We start from the raw sequence: 24,162 nt of genomic DNA on the forward strand, positions 1-24,162 counted from the left end.
CTCATATTCAACATTATCTGATTAATCATTTTTTTTCATAGGATATATATACATGTAAAGAAAATCTTTTCATAGAATTTTACTCTCCATTAGTAGTATTTTTTTAAATTTCATTTTCCTTCCCCATAAAAAAAACAAATCCAGCCAAATAAAGAGAGTTTCTAATAGAAATCCCCGCACAAGGGCAAGTACTTAATGGTGCAGAAAATATTACAATCCAACAAGGCTTTATCCTTGACGGGCAACAAAGTAATAATCTCGACAAAGAACCAATTCAGAAAAAAAAAACAACAATAAACTTTTTAGTATGACCAAATTTTACTCTTTTTAGTAATAGACATTATATAATAAAAGGTGCGGAATACAATGGCATAAATTATTTTTCCTCTCTCTCATACTCTCCTCTTCCTCGTCGACCCTTCCGTTCTATTGTTGTATTTTTTGATTTCCAGATGATGCCCATTACCTCTATGTACTCCAATATTTTATGATGATCTGAACTCAACTATCATTGCGAAAGTAATTGTATCAGCGAATCTGCAGACGAAGATGAAAATGAATCGGAACGGATTAAAAAGGTAATTAAGATGAACTGGTTGAAACAGAAATTTCCATCCTAAGGAACTTCCAGACATTGCAGTTGATGGCGGGAAATGCTTCAAGAAAAGATGAATCACTAAAACAGCAATTCGAAAAGGTGGAAGGATCAAGTCATCTGCTTAATGAAATATCATCATACATCGATGGCTAAAAATTTGAAAAAAAAAAAAAATACCAGAAACCAACTTTAAAAATACTGAGATAAGAGCTCTGATGAAATCATCAAGGAAAAGAACAAATGGGTCTACATACAACACGATCAACATCTCATCTAGTGATTGCAAAAAACCAATACCTCTAAACAATGGTTGAGTTAGGGGGAGTGATCCCTTTCGAAAGATAGTATCTCTTCTCAGCTTCTGATAAACGTGTTTGAAATATTTGCCACTCTTTTCTACACCTTTCTCTGACCTGTAAGAGATGGAGAGGAATAGCGTGATGTGTGTTACATGAAGCATTAGGGCACATTAGTCTGCAATGTGATTAAGGCAGTTAGCAGAAGCAGTAGTCTCTTACCCCTACCCATGGTGCTTTACCGTTCTCAGCTTCGCCCTGCCAAACTTAGTATTAGAAGGTCAAGGGAATTCCAGAAGGTAAGCAGTCGTAAAAGGTCCACACAACCATCAGCCAAAGAACCATTATATAAATCATGCTCTTACCTGGTTCCCTAGTGAAGGAACCACCTGATGAGCAATCCATTGTGCATCTACAACGCCGATTTTCTCATGGGCAGGCTTGGTTTTCGAAAAGAATCACCATAAGAAAGCCAAGAGAACATGATGAGAAAAAATACATTTAACATCGAGAACTAGAAAGACATGACATTTCATTTGTGAAGGAATCAATGTTTCTAATTTATACTTGAAAAAGGAAATTGTTCACTTGAATATGAATCGACTGCAATAAATAAAGAGCCACTCACATCTACACATTTTCTGAGGGCAAAATCAAGACCCCATCCATGGACCAAGTCATTCTGCATTAGCATTACAGTTTATATAAGTGTATATGATACAACAAAGTGAAAATGGTCAAGTACTCTTACCTGAATCAGGTGCCATACACAACGCCATGCATCCCTAGAGAATACAGTTGCCATAATCTCGACAAAACTGTTTACAGATATCCAGTTAATATATTGAGGAAGATACAATAAATGAATGAAGGGCCTAAATATTAAGTGCTCACGCTGCGCATGGGGGTAAATGGGGGTCAGCACACCAACCAGGTCTTTCCTCTGTATCTCTGTCATTCATCACTCAGTTAATACTTAATGGTGTGTAAAATCCATTGAACGGAAAATTTGGAATTTGTCCAGAGACAAACTTCAAAAACCTTACTTGTGAACTTCTTGGTCTCCTCTCCTTTTTGTCATTTGCCATGTTAACCCATTATTTGGTTCTAAACCAGGTTGTGATATCTCCAGTCCATGCTTCTTTACTAATTTAATATACCTATTGCATGTAGAAAAATATTTCAAATTCCAATTAAGTTTTTCAAAGGATAACTTACAAGACAAATCAAGTGCTTACTCTTCAGCATTAAAATGCTCCACCCCTAGGTCTTCATCCCATATGAATATGTACTCATATGGTGCCACAATGTCAGGATGCAAAAACCGCTTGGCATACCACCTTGAATAAATCAACAAAACAACACTAAAAACACCAGCTTCTTGATATCTAACGTAAGGCAGCTATACAACTAGAGATTTGTCTCACCATTTAGTTTGCTTCCTTGTACTCACATGAATAGCCCGTTTTGACCACTCAAATTCATCCCATTCAGTTGTCCGGCCATCATAATGGAATAGTATTATTTGGAAATTTTCAGAAAACTGCAGAACAGATATCTTCCCAATAAGGCAACAGGAAAGTAAAAAAAGGATACGTAGCAATAAGTTCATATGAGAGCAAGAGACAATGCTCTTGATCTAAGTTAATTTCAAATGCAAAGAGAATGGTCAGTATGGTTTCAAGTGGGATGAAATTTCAACAGCTTATTAGCAGGGAAATCAAAAGGGGGTAACTTTTCGACCCATATATGGAAGAAAAAAAATATATCAGAGGAAGTATTTGGAGTCAGAGCAAATACTAGAGCAGTTGTCTATTCTCATTGTTACAAAATGATGACTGTTATTATATGAATTGGCACCTTTAACATGGCCATCAATCTTGAGTGCCATGGGCGAGGAAAATTTGTCCATCTTCAACCTACCCATTTTTATTCTTTCCTGGATCATTCACATTAATGTGACATATGGAAGTTAAATTTGGAAAAAGCCCTAATCATAAGATGATTACCAAAATTACACAAGGTTAAACCTTCATTTATGTTTCTATTACTCACTACTGTACCAGTCACTTTTGTGCACAATGGAAATACTATCCATAGTGCCTGGAAATGAGAGTGTTGTACCTTACTGTACAAAATATCGATGGAAACCTAAAAATTCCAGCAAACCAATTTACATTCAGAAATTGAAAATAAACCGAATAACATGCAACAACTCTATTCGTCCTAACTATTTGAAGTTTATCATATGGACCACCATCATTGAGCTTTATGTTTTTTATTGTAATACCAAAATTTTAAAATCACTTTTGATTATATTTAAGTAGAGTTTTCTTGATCACCCTTACCTTCATAACATCTTAATTTAACTTTACTCATTTTATCATTTTTATCAGCTATTGAAGATACACAGTTAGACAAATATAACCATAAAGGCCTAAGCCTAATTACCCTTGCCCGTCATCACCATACTCGTTCCTTTTCCTATCTCCATCCCCTTCTTCTTAGTCTGCCTCTTCAATTTCCTCTCCCTCCTTTTGTCAAGGATATCTGCCTAACCCACTTCAGTATTGCACCGCAACTAACCTCTCCCATTGCATCCACCACATTTGACTAGCATTCTATCTCTCTTCTTTTCTTTCACTCTTGTCTTCTATCTGTGTTACCATCCATGATTCTCCTCTTACCTTGCCCCATATCTTCTCGCTATATCAGCTGCTCTGTCCCTTCTCCTCTTCCTCCATTCATCTCACTCTTCATCCTCACATTATTCCACAACCCTACAAAATGACATCAAACGTGAACAGAGTTTACTTGGAATCCAAAATTTTCTTATAAACTGGTATCAGGCATTTAATACCACATCTTATAAAAATAATTCCAAAACCCTGGCCTGGTTCAAAATGCAACTAGTTATTATGTGCAATATTCCTTAAATTATGGACCGGACATTTTTTATGATTAATGGTTGTTCATATATAATAATAAGTAGGATCCTACACCAAGAATCTGTAACAGTCAATATAAGCTATTTAGTTAAACAATTATATAGAGAATTCATATTAGAAAGCACCCTTCTGGGATAAAAATGCAAAGAACCCTTAATTTGGATAACTGATTTAGAAATCATCAAACAACAAGTCATTTTGCTGCCTAGGAATGCAAATGATTAAAGGAAGTGCAATTGCTGAGAAACCTCCTTCTCGAGCCTAAGCTTTTGGATGATTACTCACTTTCTTAACTGCAGCATCAATATTCTTCTTCTGATCATACCCAACTGTGAATGTCACGAGATATTTCGGCTGCATGATAAGATCCTGCACATTTTGTTTACACAACATAAAGAGCTTCTGTTGAGATAACTTTTTGAAAGAATGATCCGGAGACAACCACCTACCTCTTCTGGATTGCCCCACAATCTGCGCAAATACAAATCTGATTCCGGCATCAAAATCTTAGGTGGTAATCTTTCTGCACCTCTCGGATTTGAAGGAACATAAATCTATGATAATTCAAAAGCAAGAATCAATTAACAATTCATTTAACTATTGATAGGGACTTAATTTCCCTTGATTTCTATGTTGGGGAGATTAGAATCAGGAGAAAAGAAAACCATATTTTATTCCCAATGGAGTGCGTGAATTTAAAGACCACACACACACACACACAAATGTGCAAACAGATCGGCATAATTAACCCTGGTTATTTGTAAAATTGCTTTTTTATGGTACCCTAAGTCTGACTATCATATGCATAAGTGGCATCTTTATAATAATACCACAGAAAACATCCATGTTTGATGAGCTTTTACTCATTAATCCTTCTTCAGGATAATGGGAAGAGGTATATTATCCTGTATGAGAATTTAACTACTACATCATTTAGTTGTGAAAAATCAGTTGCTGTGTATGAGAATTTAACCCATCAGTTTTTTTCCGTGATTGAAAAAGAAAAAGTATTATTCTTAGTTCATCAGGAACAATTTAAGATACCTTTTTCACGAATCCATCTTAATATCAAAAAGCTCATAAATTCATCAACTTTTTTTTTTTCAACTCAACCTTGCCTTACTCTTACCAACTTCATCATCAGTTGCATCCCTCGTCACTTACAATGAAATACATGATTGAAGAGTCATAGTTAACAATAAGTTAATCCTAACTTGTTATTAAATTCGTATGCAAAGTGAAAACAAGAATTCATGGATTATTGTAATATGTTTGTTATTAAATAAACAATGTTCACTAGATATCTTAGTAATTGCTTTGCATAACTAATTTAATTAAAATAACATTATAAGCTATATCACTTTATATTTGAGGGCGTATTAAGAGTTACCTCCACCCTTTTGTTTTTGATGAAAAAGAGTTACCACCACCCTTGAGATCCATGTGGTCAAGTGAAGTCCTAAATGAGTGAGCTAAAGTATCAAGGAATTTCCTAACTGAATGCCATGGAGTTTTAGGTTGGATTGGGCTTCTACATTGAACCAAAGTCAGATTTTCATTTTTCATCTTCCAAGGGTGAGGGCACACAAGAGAGTAACAAGAGTAATACTCATCCTTTAGTCGGACATAATCAGATCATGCTTAAGTATTGTAATTAGAGACGAAAAGAATACACCTTCCTTATTGAAAAGTGAGACATATTTATATACAAACTAGGACCCATTTTAGGGAACTATAATTAGGCTAATTTAATTGACACATATATATATTAACTAATTTGTACCAATAATACTCAACTTATTACAAAGAAAATCAACCTGAACCCCATTTAAAGCTTTTGAGAAGATGTCCTTCATATATCCAATAGAATCAAATTTTGTTGAATTTTCTCACAAACAAAATGACAATCAATTTCAATGTACTTTATTCACTCATGAAACAGGATTCAATGCAATATGAAAAGCAACTTGATTATCACACTACAACAGTTTAGTTGGTACTAAAATTTTAAGTCATACTTAGTCAAGAGTGAATATATCCATATTATCTCATATTGCAACTTGATTATCACACCACAACAGTTTAGCTGGTACTAAAATTTTAAGTCATACTTCAGTCAAGAGTGGATATATCCATATTATCTCACACACAGACTGTGTCATAGCCCTATATTCTATGCACTAGATCGTGACACAACATTTTACTTCTTACTCTTCCATGGAATTAAGTTTCCTCCAACAAAGATACAATAACATGAATTAGATCTTCTATCCATTTTAGAACTTACCCAATCTGCATCTGAAAAACATTCAATATGTGTGTGCCCATGATTTTTATATACGATATCTCTTCCGGGTGCTCCCTGAAAGTAACACAAAATTTGTTCTAACGCTGCCCAATGATGAACGGTTGAAGATGACATAAAATGATTGACAACACTAACCGAATATGCAATATTTGGACGAGTTATAGTAAGGTAATTCAACTTTCCAACTAATCTTCGATATTTCTCAGAATGTTTAAATAGTTCCCATCTCCCGTGAGATGCATGTTCTGAGCATTGGAGCACTATAAGGTTTTGCCCCCCCCTCCTTCTCAGGATATATTTTCTCCAAGATAGAACTATACCTTTTTTACTCCTCATAGCTTCAACACCCAAGAAATACTTTAGCATCCCTAGATCTTTCGTATAGAATGAAAGATTTTAAGAGATGAGATTCCCGTAGTATCACTTCTAGTGATAACAATATCATCTACATATGCAACTAATAAAATGATATCAACTCCTAACCACTTGTTGAACACAGAATGATTTGACTTGCTTTTCGCCACCAAATCTTTCAACAATCTAACTAAATTTTTTCCAAACCAAGCACGAGAACTCTGTTTCAACCCATACAGAGATTTTCACAAACTGGCCCTGATTCCCCTAGCAACAAAACCATAAGGTTGCTTCATATACACCTCCTCCTGAAGATAACCATGAAGAAAAGTATTCTTGATATCAAGTTGATGTAAAGGTCAATGATGAGTAGCAACCATTGAAATAAATAATCGAGCAGATGTCAGCTTTGCAACCGGAGAAAAAAGTGTTAGAATAATCCAACCCATAGATTTGTGCATAGCCTTTACCAACAAGACGAACTTTTAATCCGGCAACTAACACATCCGAATTGACTTTAACTGCGAATACCCATTTGCATCCAATAGCTCATTTCCCTATAGGTAGATCAACTAAGTCCTAAGTGTCATTGTCATCTAAAGCATTCATCTCCTCTATCATTGCATCTTTCCAACTAGGATGAGATATAGTCTCACGCACAGTCTTAGGAATAGAGATAGAATCAAAAGAACAAGAGGAAGACGACAAGCCATTATAAGAAACAAAAGAAGAAGTGGGATAAGTACATTGTCGTTCATCATTTGGGACTAGATAGTAGGTGCAGGATATGAATCTAAAGGGTGATGCCTAGAGTGGATTTGAATAATAAGAGGCTTGACAGGAGTTGGTTCTAGAACAAGTGCGGAGGGTGTAATAGAATATATCAACAAATCATCAGGAACGTGTTGCACAAGTATGTGGCGAAGATAGCAATGAGGAGGAAGGAGGCAAGAGGCAGGATCTGCATTGGTGTTGATGATGGGCACGGAGGTGGAGACTTGGTGTTGAGGTAGTAGCACAAGGGACGGAGGCTTGCAACCTTGGTAGCCTTCATGATGGCGTGTGATCAGGAAAGCCAGATGGTGGTCGGTGACTACGGAACGTGCTGTGCGTGGTGGCTGATCGTGAGGACAGGGGAGCAGCGACGGTAGCCGACTGCCGATCACGACGCCTATTGGTCGTGCGATGAACAGAGCACACACGAGTGAGAAATGGAGGAGAAAGATGGAAGAAAAGAAACCTAATTTCGACGGGAGAAGAGATAGAGTCCTAATTTAATTTCTATGGCTCTATACCATATACTTAGAGACGAAAAGAATACACCTTTCTTATTGAAGAGTAAGACATATTTATATACAAACTAAGACCCATTTTAGGAAACTATAATTAGGCTAATTTACAATTAGCCTAATTGACACACATATTAACTAATTTGTACCAATAATATGATAATTAATATATACATATATGATAATTAATATACACATATATAGTAACTAATATGTACAAATATGGTAACTAATATATATAGATAATAAGTACCAGGGATCCTCCAACTGTCTTGACATCTTAAGGTCGGATTGAGTTTCTACAGTTTGCACCAAAGGAGCAAGTATATAAGACAGTTTATTTAACTTTTCAAATATTAGACATATTGCATTATTAATATTCCAATGAGGACATTTTATTTTGATCATCTTACCAATCCTTCCTGATTATTCTAATTTCTACTATGTCTGTACTTTGCATACACTAAGCAAACCAAATAACAGAAAATAGCACATATTTTATCCTTATGCATTTTTCTTGGTTACATTACCACTCATTTGTTCCTACAAACCAAGCACAACTAAAATTCCTCAAAGAATAAATAATTTATCCGACTTCTAGGACTAACTAGAAAACAAAAACTTGCATTTGCCTCCTATTTCCTTCACACACTGTAGATAGGAAGTTTGCTCAATAGAAAAAGAAGTATAGAAAAACATTGAATCCATAAAATGCAATTTGCAGTGGCCAGCTAAAGAAGCAAGTTACCTTCAAGGTATTGGTTGTGTTTGATGTAGAATTCTTTCTATTTTGATTGTTAGCTGAATTCCAAGCATGGTTTAATAGAGCTTGAGTTGCCAGGCCTGAATTTCTGTCTTCAATGAAGGATATAATATTGGAAGGGAAGGTAAGCTGCAAATTTAGGCAGCAAATATTCCTTGATTCTATCCCATAGCACCAAATGTAAACAAAAACAGAAAGTGGCAAGAGAATCATTCTGTTATACCTTGGTTATGTTAACTGTGGGAAACGAAATGCCTACTAAGTATCCTACAGAAACTCCAATGATGGCTGAAACAATAAGCCTCATAGTCTCTGTTGACCTTCTAGGAAAGGAGCTTCAAATTAAAATAAAAAAATGTAAACGGTGATATTTTATTTTATATGAATCTCCAATACAAAAGTTGCACAATGCAAATAATTTAATAGCTTAGAAACCTGCAACAACCAGGAGTTCCACGTTTCGCCATGGGCTTCAACTTCTAGATCAATGAACCAAGACAATCCTTCTAACCAAAAATACTTAAGACATTATATGACAAGATCATTGTTGCTTGATTGAGATGCGATGATAATATATTTGCAATTTAAATATAAAGCACAACAGCCTGAAACATTGAAAAAAAAAAAATGAGACAGAAGAGCCATTTAGTTTTACACATGCATTGAATCTAATGTTCTAAGTAATCCAGAGTCTATTGCCTTGAAAAAAATTAGTCAATGATTTTATGAACAAGGATTTATATTGACCTATACTGAAACAGAATTGAATTCTATCACTGTAATAACAAAGTGACATTCAGAAATTTTTAACCAATGTTGGATGAAAACAACAAAAAAAATCAAGAAGAGAAGGAAAGAGATGAAAGGAGAACACGCCATCAGATTTTCAATGAAACAAAGACTGATCCATAACTCAGTGCAAAGTGTAAAAAGTAAAACCGAACAATGAGAACATCACGAAGCCATGAGTTTCAATTATATGGGTAGACTTACTATCCAACAAAAAACAAGAATTTTAAACATACTCTAGATCGATAGTCATGTTAAGCTTTCTCAACATCCACAAATATCAGTTTGTCATGCTTGCAAGTTAAAAAGTAGAGATCAGATCTGACACGTCCCAAACAACATAAACCCTATCTTTCATGCAAAAATTTCCTCCATATTGTTTTAACTACTTAAATTATGAAGAAAAAAAGAAATCCTGTCAACAGTATAACAACTTTGTATGTATCTATAAAATTTTAGCATACTTACGTAAAATATCATTAAGAGAAGGGGAGAAACAGATACAGGAATCTACTCTACATTAAATTTGGCAACAAGCTGTCTTTGAAAGTAGCAAAAAAACGAAGGATATAGTGGCCGTATCATAAAATGAGAGTTCAAAAAATTAGTAGCGAAACCTGGAAGAAGACATTTAGGTAATGGAAGGGGTCATTTTCAAAGGTAGAAGACTAGGAATTCGCATTTCCACTTCCCCACTGTCTTATCCCTTGACTAAAGGAGGATCTAAATACTTCGCCGACCACCTAAATCCAGTCACCTCCCCCACTTCTTACCTCGCACAAAATCTCCCAATAGAAATTAAAAAATCTTAGAAACAGAATGGAAATTATTGATTGGCGAATCTCGGCAAGCAAAAAAGGGATCACCTGGGAGGAACCAGGAAGACGATGGGAACCCAAGGTTCGATCTCACAAGTAGAAGCTGCTTGACTTCTCTGTCTCGAATCCATCGCCTCGCTAGATGGACTAGGACCAAAAATGCCAGATCGATGGATGAATAAAAAACTAAGAGGGTTTTTCACCATCATCCAGTTACCTACTTCCCTACCATCCATATGATCTTATTACAATTAGAGTTGTCCCTGGGGCAGGGTCTCACGGTAGGACATTCAGATTATCACCCGAGTATTCATGGCTGAGGTATATTTATAGAAATTTTTCCTCCAAATGGAGGGCGTTATCAAAGGATGCTGAGCTTCTGCATTGGCCGCTGCGTGCGCTTCCCGATTTACCCTGATGGCCGGTGGGAACCTTCCGTGGGGTCGGGTCGATCACCCCGGGGATAATCAATGAGGCTAACTGTGATTATCATTTTTTTTATTACAATTAGTGTTTCCTTTTCGGATGGTTTAGTGGGAGTCTAGATCCTCATCTATAATTTTTCCGGATCACTTTCATAATTTACATGTCTGAATTCATTTTCCAAAATATAAATTACGAAAGGAACCAAAGATTATGGACCAAAGGATCTAGACTCGTCTAGTGGCTAACCCATTAGGTGTTATCAAATTGAGGTATGAGATTTGAATCTCGACATAGTCAAGGTAAATATCTCCCTCATGTGTAAGTCACTATTCCAATAGCTAGTAGACATCCGTGATTTACCTCCTCCGTATTAGTCTTGGGACGGGTTGGCGGGCACTGGGAGTGAGCGCAGTTGTATTTTGCCAACTTATTACAGTTAGTGTTGCCTCGGGACAATCTGATGTTTAAATTCTGACATAGTCAAGATAAATGTATCTTTAATGGTCAGTCAATATTCTAAGAGCTAGTAGTCACTTGTGATTTACTCTTTCGTGTTGGCCCTAGGACGGATTGGCAAGGGCATTGAGGCGAACGTCCCCTCGAGACGGTCTAGCACGTGAGATGTTATCAACTTAAGATCTGGGGTTCGAATCTTAGTATAGTTGAGGTAAATACCTCCCTTATGCATCAGTTACTATTTCAAAGACTAGTAGTCATTCATGATTTACCTCCTTCATATTGACCTTGGGACGGATTGGCGGACGCTGGGGTGAGCGCAGTCACATTTTGCCAACTTATTGTTGGTGCGGGAAGCATCCGACAATCGAACCAATGTTTTGTTTATGTCAAAGGGTTCAAAATTAAGGTGTTTTGTTTTCTAATATGTTTGAATGAGCTTTGCAGGAAAGTCCTAAGTATACTTAGGCAAAAGTCCTAGCTGCGGTTAGGCAAAGGTAAAACCCAGGGGGCGGTAACCCTATGCGGAAAGTCTTTGCGGGTCGGAGCTTCGGGTAAAAATCCTAGGGAGTGGTAACCCTAGGTTGAAATCCTAGTGTCGCGAACCGGGTAGAAGTCTGGACGGGTCGTGGACCGGACGTCCAGCATAAAGACCGGAAGCATCGGACACTGAGCAAAAGTCCAGTCGGTTTGGAGGACCGAACTGGCAAAAGGTAAACTCTCACGGTAGGACATTCAGATTATCACCCGAGTATTCATGGCTGAGGTATATTTATAGAAATTTTTCCTCCAAATGGAGGGCGTTATCAAAGGATGCTGAGCTTCTGCATTAGCCGCTGCGTGCGCTTCCCGATTTACCCTGATGGCCGGTGGGAACCTTCCGTGGGGTCGGGTCGATCACCCCAGGGATAATCAATGAGGCTAACTGTGATTATCATTTTTTTTATTACAATTAGTGTTTCCTTTCCGGATGGTTTAGTGGGAGTCTAGATCCTCATCTATAATTTTTCCGGGTCACTTTCATAATTTACATGTCTGAATTCATTTTCCAAAATATAAATTACGAAAGGAACCAAAGATTATGGACCAAAGGATCTAGACTCGTCTAGTGGCAAACCCATTCGGTGTTATCAAATTGAGGTATGAGATTTGAATCTCGACATAGTCAAGGTAAATATCTCCCTCATGTGTAAGTCACTATTCCAATAGCTAGTAAACATCCGTGATTTACCTCCTCCGTATTAGTTTTGGGACGGGTTGGCGGGCACTGGGAGTGAGCGCAGTTGTATTTTGCCAACTTATTATAGTTAGTGTTGCCTCGGGACGATCTGATGTTTAAATTCTGACATAGCCAAGATAAATGTATCTTTAATGGTCAGTCACTATTCTAAGAGCTAGTAGTCACTTGTGATTTACTCTTTCGTGTTGGCCCTAGGACGGATTGGCAAGGGCATTGAGGCGAACGCCCCCTCGAGACGGTCTAGCACGTGAGATGTTATCAACTTAAGATCTGGGGTTCGAATCTTAGTATAGTTGAGGTAAATACCCCCCTTATGCATCAGTTACTATTTCAAAGACTAGTAGTCATTCATGATTTACCTCCTTCATATTGACCTTGGGACGGATTGGCGGACGCTGGGGTGAGCGCAGTCACATTTTGCCAACTTATTGTTGGTGCGGGAAGCATCCGACAATCGAACCAATGTTTAGTTTATGTCAAAGGGTTCAAAATTAAGGTGTTTTGTTTTCTAATATGTTTGAATGAGCTTTGCAGGAAAGTCCTAAGTATACTTAGGCAAAAGTCCTAGCTGCGGTTAGGCAAAGGTAAAACCCAGGGGGCGGTAACCCTATGCGGAAAGTCTTTGCGGGTCGGAGCTTCGGGCAAAAATCCTAGGGGGTGGTAACCCTAGGTTGAAATCCTGGTGTCGCGAACCGGGTAGAAGTCTGGACGGATCGTGGACCGGACGTCCAAGACCGGAAGCATCGGACACTGAGCAAAAGTCCAGTCGGTTTGGAGGACCGAACTGGCAAAAGGTAAACTCTCCTGAGTGTAGTAGGTGAGGACGCGTTCCCCGGAAGAGATAACAGTAGGCGTCGGCTCGACCTAGGGTTTCCGATAGGAAATCCGAAGTTAGAACCGGACAGTCCGGAGACTGTCAAACTTTCATATTCATACTATTATTATGTGCTAACTTTGTGTTGCAGGGTATTTTGGGACAAACATATCTTACAGGTACCAAAAACACAAAGTTGCCTCGGATGAACAATGTCCGAGGCGCCTCCATGGAGCTTGGAGGCGCCTCGAGTGCAAAGCAGAAGTTGGCTGTGGAGAAGTGTTGGAGGTGCCTCAGATGGAGCGGCGCCTTAGACTAGAGCTTGGTGGCGCCTCGGATGGAGCTAGAGGTGCCTTAGACCAAAGCTTGGAGGCGCCTTGGATTGGCTTGGAGGCGCCTCAAGCAGGATAAGTTGCGACTGTTTCAGCACTCATCCGTGCGGCTGACTCGGCAGGCTTGAGGTGCCTCGGACGTGCTTGAAGGCGCCTTCAGTAGAGTATTTAAGGAGCATTCGAGCAGTAGTTCAGATTACAACCTTCCAAGCAACCTTTGTGCAACGAGCTGCTAACGAAAAGTTCCGACGAAGTTATAACCTAACGCCGACGACCCGGAGCTCAGAATCTGCTATTATTCTTGTTGTTGGTATATTTTATTATTGTTTAATTGTATTTTCAATTGTAACATTTTTACGAAATTATAAGTGTTGCCCAACGTAAACGCTCAACGAGCATGGGCCTTGGAGTAGGAGTCGTCACAAGCTCCGAACCAAGTAAATATCAGGTGTTTGCGTTGTATTCTTTTTATTTCCGCTGCGTTTATAACTCGAACGATTTTCGAATCCGAAACGAGTGAAAGCCACGAGCGCTATTCACCCCCCCTCCAGCGCTTCTCAATCCAACAATTGGTATCAGAACGGGGTCGCTTCAATTTTATGCAACCACCAATCAAGTAATTTTTCGTGATATTTTCAGTTTTTACGAAGTCAATCAGAAACGGTATTCTTGCCGTCTTCCGATCTAATTTTTTTTTGTAATCGGATTTTTGCTCGAAGTTGGTGCAACGCCACTCGAGGTCGTTTTTTTTTCTATTTATTCCGCACTGCTAATCCAAGACCAAGTCTTGGAACAGTTTTTTTCTGTTTTTGTGTGCAAGGTTTTTCGTGCAAATTTTCAAATGGCCCTCCAAGAAGGCTTTAGCACAGTCCGCCCGCCACTATTTTCCGGCGAGGACTTTAGCTATTGGAAAAATCGGATGGAATACCACCTCAAGACGCAAGTCGAGATGTGGATCATTATCCAGACCGGTCTTGAGCTTCCACGTGACGGCACTGGAGAACTAGTCTCATGCGCCAACTGGGATACCAGCATTATGAAGAAGGTTAAAGTTGATGCCAATGCAACCTGTATGCTACAATGCGAGTTGACAAAAGAAGAACTGAACAAAGTCGGATCATTCTCAAGTGCGAAAGAGCTATGGAACAAACTAATCGAGCTGCACGAGGGTGCTCTCGACGCTAAGGTAAGTAAGCGCGATTTAATTTTAAATAAATTGTATAACATAAAAATGCAGGAAGGTGAGACGGCGAGCCAACTTCACGCACGGATCCAAGACCTTCTCAACAGCCTCCATGCAATCGGCCAGAGAATAGAAAACCGCGACGTAATAAGGTACACGCTTAGCGCATTTCCGAGGAACACTTTGTGGACATCCATGGTTGATGCTTACAAAGTTTCGAAGGATTTATCTTTAATAAAACTAGACGAACTGTTTTCCGAATTCGAATTGCATGACGTCAAGCCGAGAAGGGTATTGCCTTGATTGGGTACAAGCAAAACCCGTGAAGCCAAAACAAAGCACAAAACCAAACCCAAATCCAAAGACGAGTCGGATTCAGAAAACGACGACGAGGTTGTTTCCGAACTGGTAAGACTTGTACGGAAATTCGACTCAAGTCCAACAACTTGAGGAAGAAAATTCAAATTTGAAAACTCAAATTAAAGAACTCAAGGACACGTTGGAACGATTCACCCTGGGTCCAAGAATCTTAATCTGATTCTTGGAAAACAGCGAGCTGTTTTCAACAAATCTGGACTTGGATTTAAAACTAAAAGAAAATACAAATCATACTTGTCAATCATGAATAGATCTAATAGAAATGTAGTCTAGGCATGGGTCCCCAAGTCGAACTTGATTAATCAAGTTCGACTTGGACTATATTGGGTCCCCAAGGATCAGATCTACTATCTTGATAGACCATATCGAGGCTATGATCCAGGGGGGCCAATAGAAAAACTATTTTAATAAATAGCTAAAATTGCCTGATGACTATTTATTTTATTTGTAATATGTATGTTTAGATTAGGATAGTTTAAGGACTTAGGCGTAATTTACACTTGTTAGTTAAACCTAGGAGTTTCAAAAAAAAATTAAATACATAATTTCTTTGAGCGGTTCTGTCTAGAAGTGGTGGATGATCTCATACCCAAGAAGGCCTAGTGTCTCGCCACCGACTGGGAACAATCCTCGAAATGTGTATTTAATTGACTAATTGGAAAACCTAAGTTTAACTCAAATGTAAATTAATCCTTAGAAATAATCTAAATCAAAATTAACCATCTCACAAAAATACATAAGGTTCCCTGATTGACAACGTAGAATCGGGTGAGATGAATCTAGGTTGAACTTAGACTAAAATAATTAATTAACTTAATCAACTTAAATTAATCAACATTCAATTTCAAAATATTTTAAAAAAAAACTTTCAAAAATCAATCTTAAAATTTAATTTAAAAATCAATTTCAAAATTAATTTAAAAATCTTTTAAAAATCAATTTCAAATTAATTTAAAATTTTTTCAAAAATTTTAAAAAATCAATTTCAAATTAATTTAAAAATCTTTTAAAAATAAATTTCAAAATTATTTAAAAATCTTTAAAAAATCAATTTCAAATTATTTAAAAATCTTTTAAAAAATCAATTTCAAATTAATTTAAAAATCTTTTAAAAATCAATTTCAAATTAATTTAAAAATCTTTTAAAAATCAATTTCAAATTAATTTTAAAAAAATAAAATCAATTTCAAAATTATTTAAAAATCAATTCCAAATTATTTAAAAAAAATTTAAAAATTAATTTCAAAATTATTTAAAAATCTTTCAAAAATCAATTTCAAAATTAATTTAAAAATCTTTTAAAAAATCAATTTCAAAATACAGTAAGGAGCTTTCGATGCTCCAAAATAGGGCGAATGAATCCCGTCTAATAATTCCTGGAGTTGGACCTTTAGCTCGTCCAACTCTTTCGGCGCCATACGGTAAGGAGCTTTCGATGCTGGCGCGGTCCCCGGAATCAGCTCAATAGCAAACTCCACTTGTCTTTGGGGAGGCAAGCCTAGTAGCTCATCTAGAAATACATCTGGAACCTCTCGGACCACTGGAACATCTGAGAGCTGAGAATTACTACTGTGGTCAGTATTAATCAAAGACAAAAGAAATCTCTGATAGCCATGTGACAGCAGTTTCTGAGCCTGAATCGATTAAATGATCGATATGACGTCGTCCCTGATGTAGTGAAATCCCATGAGGGTTGGTTCGGAGGTCGGAACGTGACCACCCTCGTCTGGCAATCAACCGTGGCATGATACGCTGACAGCCAATCCATGCCAAGGATAATGTCGATCTCGACCATTTCCAATACTAATAAATCAACCATGAGTATCATGTTGCCAAAGTCTAACGGACATCCTATGACCTCCTGAGTAACGTCCAATCTATCACCGGATGATAGGGAGACGGCCAGTCGATGCGGTCTAAGAGTAGGTAGTCTACCTATGTCCCTCATAAAGGCACGACACTCTAACCAACTGAGCTAATAGGCCATTCTCTAGCCTACCATGCTTAGTGAATTAAATATTGGTGCCGAAACTTAACTTGGTAGGGGTATGCTACAGTGCATTTCATTTGCTCATTACAATTTGATCAGGACAAGATAAAGAAAATGTCAACTACAAAAGAGTCTAACCAAGTTTTGAAAACTAGTTCCAAGATAGGTTTTCAATCCACTGTCAGAATGAGACATTTCAAGTGTCCGAGGTGCTAGTATTAGTTTGTAGCACAAACTCTAAGCGGAGGAAGTCATTGAATTTTAGTAGTTGTACTAATCACCAACCCTAGACGTAAGAGGAGGAGGACTAGGCAAAGGAAGAGGAATCACATAACTCATGTAAGTGTGTTGTAGAGGAGGTAAGAAAAGATAGGGAAAGCAAAGGAATGAAATTATCAAGTTGTAACATCAACCACGTCAGATATGTCAAAACAAGGTCCTCTTTGATGTGCATATCAAATCAAATTCACACAACTTGGATGAGGCTTTAAGTTGCTCAAAACCCTCCTGAGTCAGCAGCTGATATCAAGTTGGGTTCTACACGTTGCTTCTTTCATTGATGCAAAATAACCATGTATATTTAGGAAAGCTAATAAATCAGCTAAACTTTATGATAGGCATTCAAGCTTCAATATCTCATGATGGTCAATTACATGCCTCGATTTAAGCTCGGAGTGCCTAGGTTGTTACAATCTACAATCTGCAATCTACATCTGTAGTTTTCGATGTCAAGACTTGAAGTAGTTAATACATTGATAAGAATATGTAGTGCAGAGGCTTGTAAACACTCTAGGGAAGGTAGACATTTTTATTGATGCATCAGAACCGTGAGGTCATCTATAACATACTATGCACATACTATTCTAGTCTATAGCATCTAGAATCAAAACACATGTATAAATGACCAGCGTGCATGGTTTGAATGCAACAGTCATCAGATTTATCTAAATCAATTTGTTCACAATGAAACTTAGCCATCATACAGTAGCCTCTACAAGAACCCCACCAAATTCAAATGCCTAACTACTGAAAATCCTTATAGCCACATAGTATTAACACAATATGCATATGGTATATGATTGTAACTGAGATAGTTTAATTGAGGTCATTCGTACTTTTATAAAGCATCACACCACATCTTACTAATAATGAAGCTAATTCCAATATAAACTAGGTATCTCTTTATGACTAATAAGGATATCTATGTTACCCAAGTATTAATATGGATACCAAAATTATAAATTTAATTATTTTACCTATTTGCCATCTGGAGATGTTTCGTCGCTGTCCAGTCCCCATTTATGACCTCGGAATTCTGAACGAGAAAATTCGACGAAAATCCGTACAACTTCGAAAATTACCCAAATTAGCTTGCTAAACTCAAAAATCCAAAACACGAAAATCCGACATCGTAGCCGGCTCTGATACCAAATAAATTAGTATCAAATTAACTCAAAAAACTCAAAACTCAAAACTCGAAAAGCAAGCATCGGAGAACTTCGCTCTGATACCAAAAGAATTGGTATCAAATTAATCCGCAAGAACTCGTAAAACAGTGATTTGATACCAAATAAATTGGTATCATGTTAATCTCAAAAATCCAGAGCACGAAAAACAAACAGGTATCGCCAACTTGGCTCTGATACCAAATAAATTGGAATAAGGATAACTCAAAAATCCAGGCATCGCAAACTTAGCTCTGATACCAAAAATATTGTCACGCCTCGGGGGAGTCCCTGCCAGAAGAAATTTCGGCAACATCTCCCATGTACGGGTGACAATATGAAACTTTTTTACAAGCCCTCAGGGTCACACAAACCTCAGCCAACACGACCGGAACAATTCATATAAAATATAAGAACAACTCACGCAGTTTATATCATCTCAGCCTCTGACTGACACAACCACGTAGTTAATAATAAATCAACCTACTCCACTACAACGACGGAAAACGCAAAACACAACAAAGAAACCATCGCAGCGGAAAAATAAGTAGTGAACCAAAACTCACTAAAAATCCTTGAGTACAAGTCATACATCGCACATATATACAAAATGCATAACCAGGGAAACCAAAAACTTGTAATATATGACTTAGGGTGGAGACTAGCGACTGGAACCTCCTGACGGCCTCAACTTGAAATAGAAAAAAATAAGCCGGTGAGTCCAACACTCAGCGGATACCAAGTTGACATGCATAGCAAACTATAACTAATAGTAATAATCATGGAGTACAGTCTCTGGACAAAATCTGGTAATGCAAAACAGAAAAGGACTGAAGAAAACTGTACTCACCAGGGCCTCCTATCAGAATAATAAGGTCGTCAGATTGAAAATAACATGTCCATGTATGCATGTCAATTATATGCATCCATCCAATATGCAGCAAATAAAGTGCAGCAAACACAAGCAATAAATGCAATCATGCATATGATGCAAATGACATGATCACCCCTCACGCAAGTCAGCCATCTCACACACGATGGTGAGACCGAGTGGGTAGGGCTATGACAACTGTGCACTCTGCCATCACTGCTCATGATGAGTGACCGAGTGGACAGGATGCTGTCGGAGTACACCTATCCTCCTACCCCAAATCATAAGTGAGGGAGCGCAATGTTCTCATCTCCCTGAGACAGTCCAGTGGAGGGACCCCTGACGTGCTACCACACTGCGTCACGCTACTCATGAGTAGACTAGGGAGCACTGACAGAACAAATTGCCACACACCCTGCCTGATATACCACTAACCCATGAGTGGTCGTGTGTGCATATCCATATAACTGGCGATGAGCTCAATAATAATGGAGCTACCAATCGCTCAGCATGCAATCATATAAGATGGTGCATGAAACTAAGCATGAAGATCCTGACCATATCTACGTCCATAAAATATGTACCTAAAGAAAATACATGAATCACATAAGAAAAATCTGGGTACACGTGTCTGATATGGTAGATGTCTAGTCCGGTATATCATAAGGCATGGTATGTCACTACCACTATGAGCATAAATAATCATGGCAATCATTATGAGGGTATAAAACATAAATGCAGAACAGATAAAAGCATGCAATAGGTATCATGTAGTGACATACCAAAGCAAAGATGAACATAATTATTACTAGAGGTTATAACCTACTAAGCGTATCAACATGACATTATCAAAAGAGATAAGTCAAGGTACCCGCCTCAAAAAGTGGAGACCGTCTCCGAACGTCGAGACGCCCGTCTCGAATCAAAGTCCTGTAACAACATGATATACAGATTTAGCTAATTATATATTAATTAATTAGCTAAATCAAATCCTCAAACCTATTTAGGATAATCATAATCGAATACGACTATTGATTAACCCCCTATTTATCAATCTACTATAATTTACATAACCAAACGAAATCTCAATTAGGGTTAGGCTTAACCTATTCATCCTACATACTCACCAAATCCGTGGTAGCTAATAGGGCTCTCGATCGGAGGAGTCCACAGCCGTAAGACGGTCGCCGCAGCTAGGTAAAGCTACTGTTCAGCAAACCAGATAGCCCTAAGTCAGCACCTAGCATGTATCCAATATCCTAATTACAATCACTGCATACTCAACTGAGAATTAAACTCACTCATTCATCCATAACCTTTTAAACTAGGAATCTTACCCTCAAATAACCCCAAGTTGCTGGCCGGAACAAATGAGGGGCATGATGTCTGAACGGAAGAATTGGCCGACGATGCTGTCGCTGGCTGGGGATGAGAAGTCAGGAGATCAAGGCTGTTGTTGACAGCAAGAACACACACCTCAACAGCAGCATTCGACTAATCAGATAGGTGGTAGATCGTGGTCGCCGTGGCGCTGGTTGCGGCCTGGTCTGGCTTAGGTCAGAGCGAGAGGGGTATCACCAGCATCTGTGACATCTGGATCGGTGGTCGGCAGATGAAAGGGGAAAACTAGGGCACGGCGACTGCGGCTAGGGCACAGCAAGAACGGCAATGCCACTGCTCCGGCGAAGGGTAGCGCAGCGCGGATGTCAATCGGCGCAAGGAGGAGATGGCGTGATCGGAATCTAAGGAGAGGAGGAGACTTCGGGTTGGGGAAGAAGAAGAAGATGGCCGGCGATGTCGCGAGAGGGTGAGGGAGGCAGCGGCGCGAGAGGGAAGAGGAAGTGGCTTCGGCGTTTGGGTTTTCGAGCGAAGATCGGGGAAGATGAAAGCTCGGCGCTGCTCGGGCGGAAGACAGGAAGAGATGGGGAAGCAGAAGCTTGGTCGGCGTCGATCGGAGAGGAAGGGGAAGAAGAGGAGATGGAAGAAGAGGAGATCGGGAAAACGAAGAGGAGAAGAGAATAGAGTCGGGCACGGGTTCGGCGACGGAAGAAGAAAATAAATTGGGAAAAAGAAAAGGAAAAAAGGAAAGAAAAATAAATATGCTTTCTCGTGATCCAATTTTTATCCTCATAATATACATCATAAGATCTTCAAAAAAATTTTCAGAAAATTTTTAAAAATTTTAAAAAATTCTGTTAAGATTATTCATCTATTTAACTTTATTATTTAATTAGTTTTTGTTACCGTATTTTACAATTGACTTATACAGCGCCCAAGTGATCAGAGATTTAGTCATCTTAGCTAACTCGTCAGCTCGATGATTATCCGTTCGGCGGATCTTAGTTACCGTGACTTCTTTGAACTCCTCCTTCATTTTCTCATAAGCCTCTCGGTATACTTGTAGCTTATTACTATTGACCTCGAAGTTGCTTACCACTTGTTGAGCTACTAGTTGAGAGTCTGAGTAAATGATTACTCGGGTAACTCTAACATGTCAAGCTGCCTGCAATCCTGCCAACAGAGCCTCATATTCTGTTTCATTGTTGGTGGCTCTAAAATTCAATCTGGCAGCTAACTGTAAGATATCCTCTTGAGGAGATATCAAAAGGATCTCCACTCCGCTCCCTTATTGGGTGGATGATCCGTCTACGTAAACTTTCCAAGTTTCCTCAGAGTCAGTCCGATGAGCCTTCGTCAAGAAGTCTGTCAGGGCTTGTGTTTTAATAGCAGTTCGATATTGATACTGTATGTCGTATTCTCCCAACTCAATTGCCCATTTGATTAGGCAACCAGCCACTTCCATATTAGTAAGGACTTTACCCATGGTGTTATTAGTTAAGACTGTGATGGGGTGCACCAGAAAATAAGGCCTTAAGCGGCGAGCCATGAGCACCAATCCGTAAACTAATTTTTCCAGGGTTGTGTATCGAGACTCAACCCCCCTTCAATAAACGACTGAAAAAGTGCACTGGTCGTTGTATATTATCTTTCTCTTTCACCAGCATCGTCCCCACGGCCTCTGGGGTAGCTGATAGATAGATCCAGAGTGATTCCCCTGCAACGGGCTTGAATAACGAAGGCAAGGTCTCCAGATGCTTTTTTAACTCCTTAAAGGCTTGAGTGCACTTTTCATCCCACTGGAACTTGACGGCTCTCTTGAGCACTTTAAAGAAGAGAACTGCTCGATCTACAGGCCAGGAAATGAACTTGGACAAAGCTATTATTCTGCCTACCAATTTCTGAGCCTCCTTCAGATTTTGGGGGACCTTCATGTCTCGGAGCGCTCGAACCTTCTCAGGATTAGCCTCAATTTCCCGCTCAGTCACAAGGTACCCCAGAAATTTTCCTCCTCGAGCTCTAAACAAGCACTTCAACGGATTTAGCTTCAACCCATATTGTTGGAGGGTGCCACAAGTCTCCTCAACATCTGTAATCATATTTATAGCCAATGTGGACTTGATGAGAATATTATCCACATAAATTTTCACATTTCGCCCAATTTGTACTCGGAAGATCTTGTCCATCATCCTTTGATAAGTAGCTCCTGCATTTCTTAATCCAAAAGGCATAACAGTATAACAGAAAGTACCGTCCACCATGATGAAACTGACTTTTTCTTGATCTTTCGATGCAAAGGGGATTTGATGATACCCTTGCAGGCATCATGTTCCCTATGTATACATATTTAACATATGGTTACTCAATTTGTAGCTCTTTGATCGGTAGGTTTGTTTGGAAAATTGCTTTATTGATCACCTTTTATTATTCGTTAAAATTGGTTGTTTGCAATCTATAGAACCATGAGACCTGTTCCCTCAAACACTGAATGAACAAGAAACATGTTGTTTCTTGCACAAATATGTTGAAAAGGAAACCATAGTAGTCTGTCCTTCACTTATGGAATCTCAGGAAATTAAATTAATTGAGAATATTTTCTGGGGTGGAATGTCTTCAGGTGTCCCATTTGAAAATTTTGTAGATGCACTTTCGTGAGGCACGTGCAGTGGTGCGGAACCTTAGAATTATAGTCGCACGAGCACTTGCTAAAAATATCTACTTCAAACAAATTTGTTCTTTATTATTTTTGTATTTGTGTTTCTTTTTCTACTGGTATGCTCTGTGAGTCGTGTAAGCTTACTTTCATCCTAGTTATGGTAATTGGCATGTTGACATTAGTACAATTTATACGTGATCTCCATTATTCATATCAGTCCCACTGTTTTCTCCTCATATCTTACAAATTCTTTTGCATGATCTGCTTCTCTCTATATAGACATCTCAAATTTGTTTATATATATATTTTTGGTTTATATGCATGTCAGCTATGATGAGTTTGGAGTTCAAAAGATTGTACCTGATACAACATTTATCAAAAGATGGAGTCATAAGATTGAAGCAGTTATTATAACGCATGCCCACGAGGATCATATTGGTGCATTGCCATGAGTAATCTTGCTATATCATCTTGAATCTTTTTATTTTATATTGAGACCAATGTGATTCTCTTCTTATAATATTTCAAGGGGATTATTTGGAATAGGCAACTATGTTTGTTCTTTATAATGCTTGAAAAATATGTTTTTTATTGTTTCACATTGCCAACTTCCTATGTGTCAGTGTCCACCTTTCCCGGTTCTCATTTAAGTTAATTTTTACATGACTTTTCAGAATGCTGACTGTGGTAATTTTTACATGGCTTTTCAGAATGCTGACGCTGGCTTTGTAGAATAAGCTAAGTTAATCAACAAAAAAGGAAAAACAAATTGTGTAGTTACCTTCTCCAATAACATATTTACCTATTCTTTTCAAAATAGGATTCAAAAGTCCAAGCTCAAATCAGATACCAACATACCTAACACAAAAC

The 24,162-nt window shown here is 38.3% G+C and overlaps 2 protein-coding genes across 4 annotated transcripts; one reads left to right on the forward strand and one right to left on the reverse strand.

Moving 5' to 3' along the window:
- Positions 1 to 299: 299 nt before the first annotated feature.
- LOC121997906 lies at positions 300 to 21,360 on the reverse strand. Of its 3 annotated transcripts, none has more exons than XM_042552576.1 (18): positions 20,636 to 21,360; positions 20,426 to 20,504; positions 20,174 to 20,228; positions 8,992 to 9,062; positions 8,780 to 8,891; positions 8,542 to 8,685; positions 4,292 to 4,396; positions 4,128 to 4,211; positions 2,322 to 2,437; positions 2,133 to 2,234; positions 1,941 to 2,054; positions 1,789 to 1,845; positions 1,646 to 1,712; positions 1,523 to 1,576; positions 1,260 to 1,334; positions 1,117 to 1,152; positions 896 to 1,011; positions 300 to 537 (listed from the first exon to the last, which is right to left on the reverse strand). In XM_042552576.1, exons 4-17 carry the CDS (start codon positions 9,021 to 9,023, stop codon positions 898 to 900), a joined length of 1,212 nt encoding a protein of 403 aa, XP_042408510.1. In that variant the 5' UTR covers positions 9,024 to 9,062; positions 20,174 to 20,228; positions 20,426 to 20,504; positions 20,636 to 21,360; the 3' UTR covers positions 300 to 537; positions 896 to 897. The 3 variants fall into 3 exon arrangements, with proteins under 3 accessions (XP_042408510.1, XP_042408508.1, XP_042408509.1); XM_042552574.1 differs by having other exon boundaries at positions 8,992 to 9,059; positions 20,426 to 20,538; XM_042552575.1 differs by having other exon boundaries at positions 20,426 to 20,538.
- LOC121995279 lies at positions 14,381 to 14,889 on the forward strand. The gene is made up of 3 exons (XM_042549058.1): positions 14,381 to 14,617; positions 14,669 to 14,766; positions 14,859 to 14,889. Exons 1-3 carry the CDS (start codon positions 14,381 to 14,383, stop codon positions 14,887 to 14,889), a joined length of 366 nt encoding a protein of 121 aa, XP_042404992.1.
- Positions 21,361 to 24,162: the final 2,802 nt, after the last annotated feature.

The sequence above is a fragment of the Zingiber officinale genome, chromosome 6A (assembly GCF_018446385.1).
Source record: "Zingiber officinale cultivar Zhangliang chromosome 6A, Zo_v1.1, whole genome shotgun sequence".
NCBI classification, from domain to species: domain Eukaryota; kingdom Viridiplantae; phylum Streptophyta; class Magnoliopsida; order Zingiberales; family Zingiberaceae; genus Zingiber; species Zingiber officinale.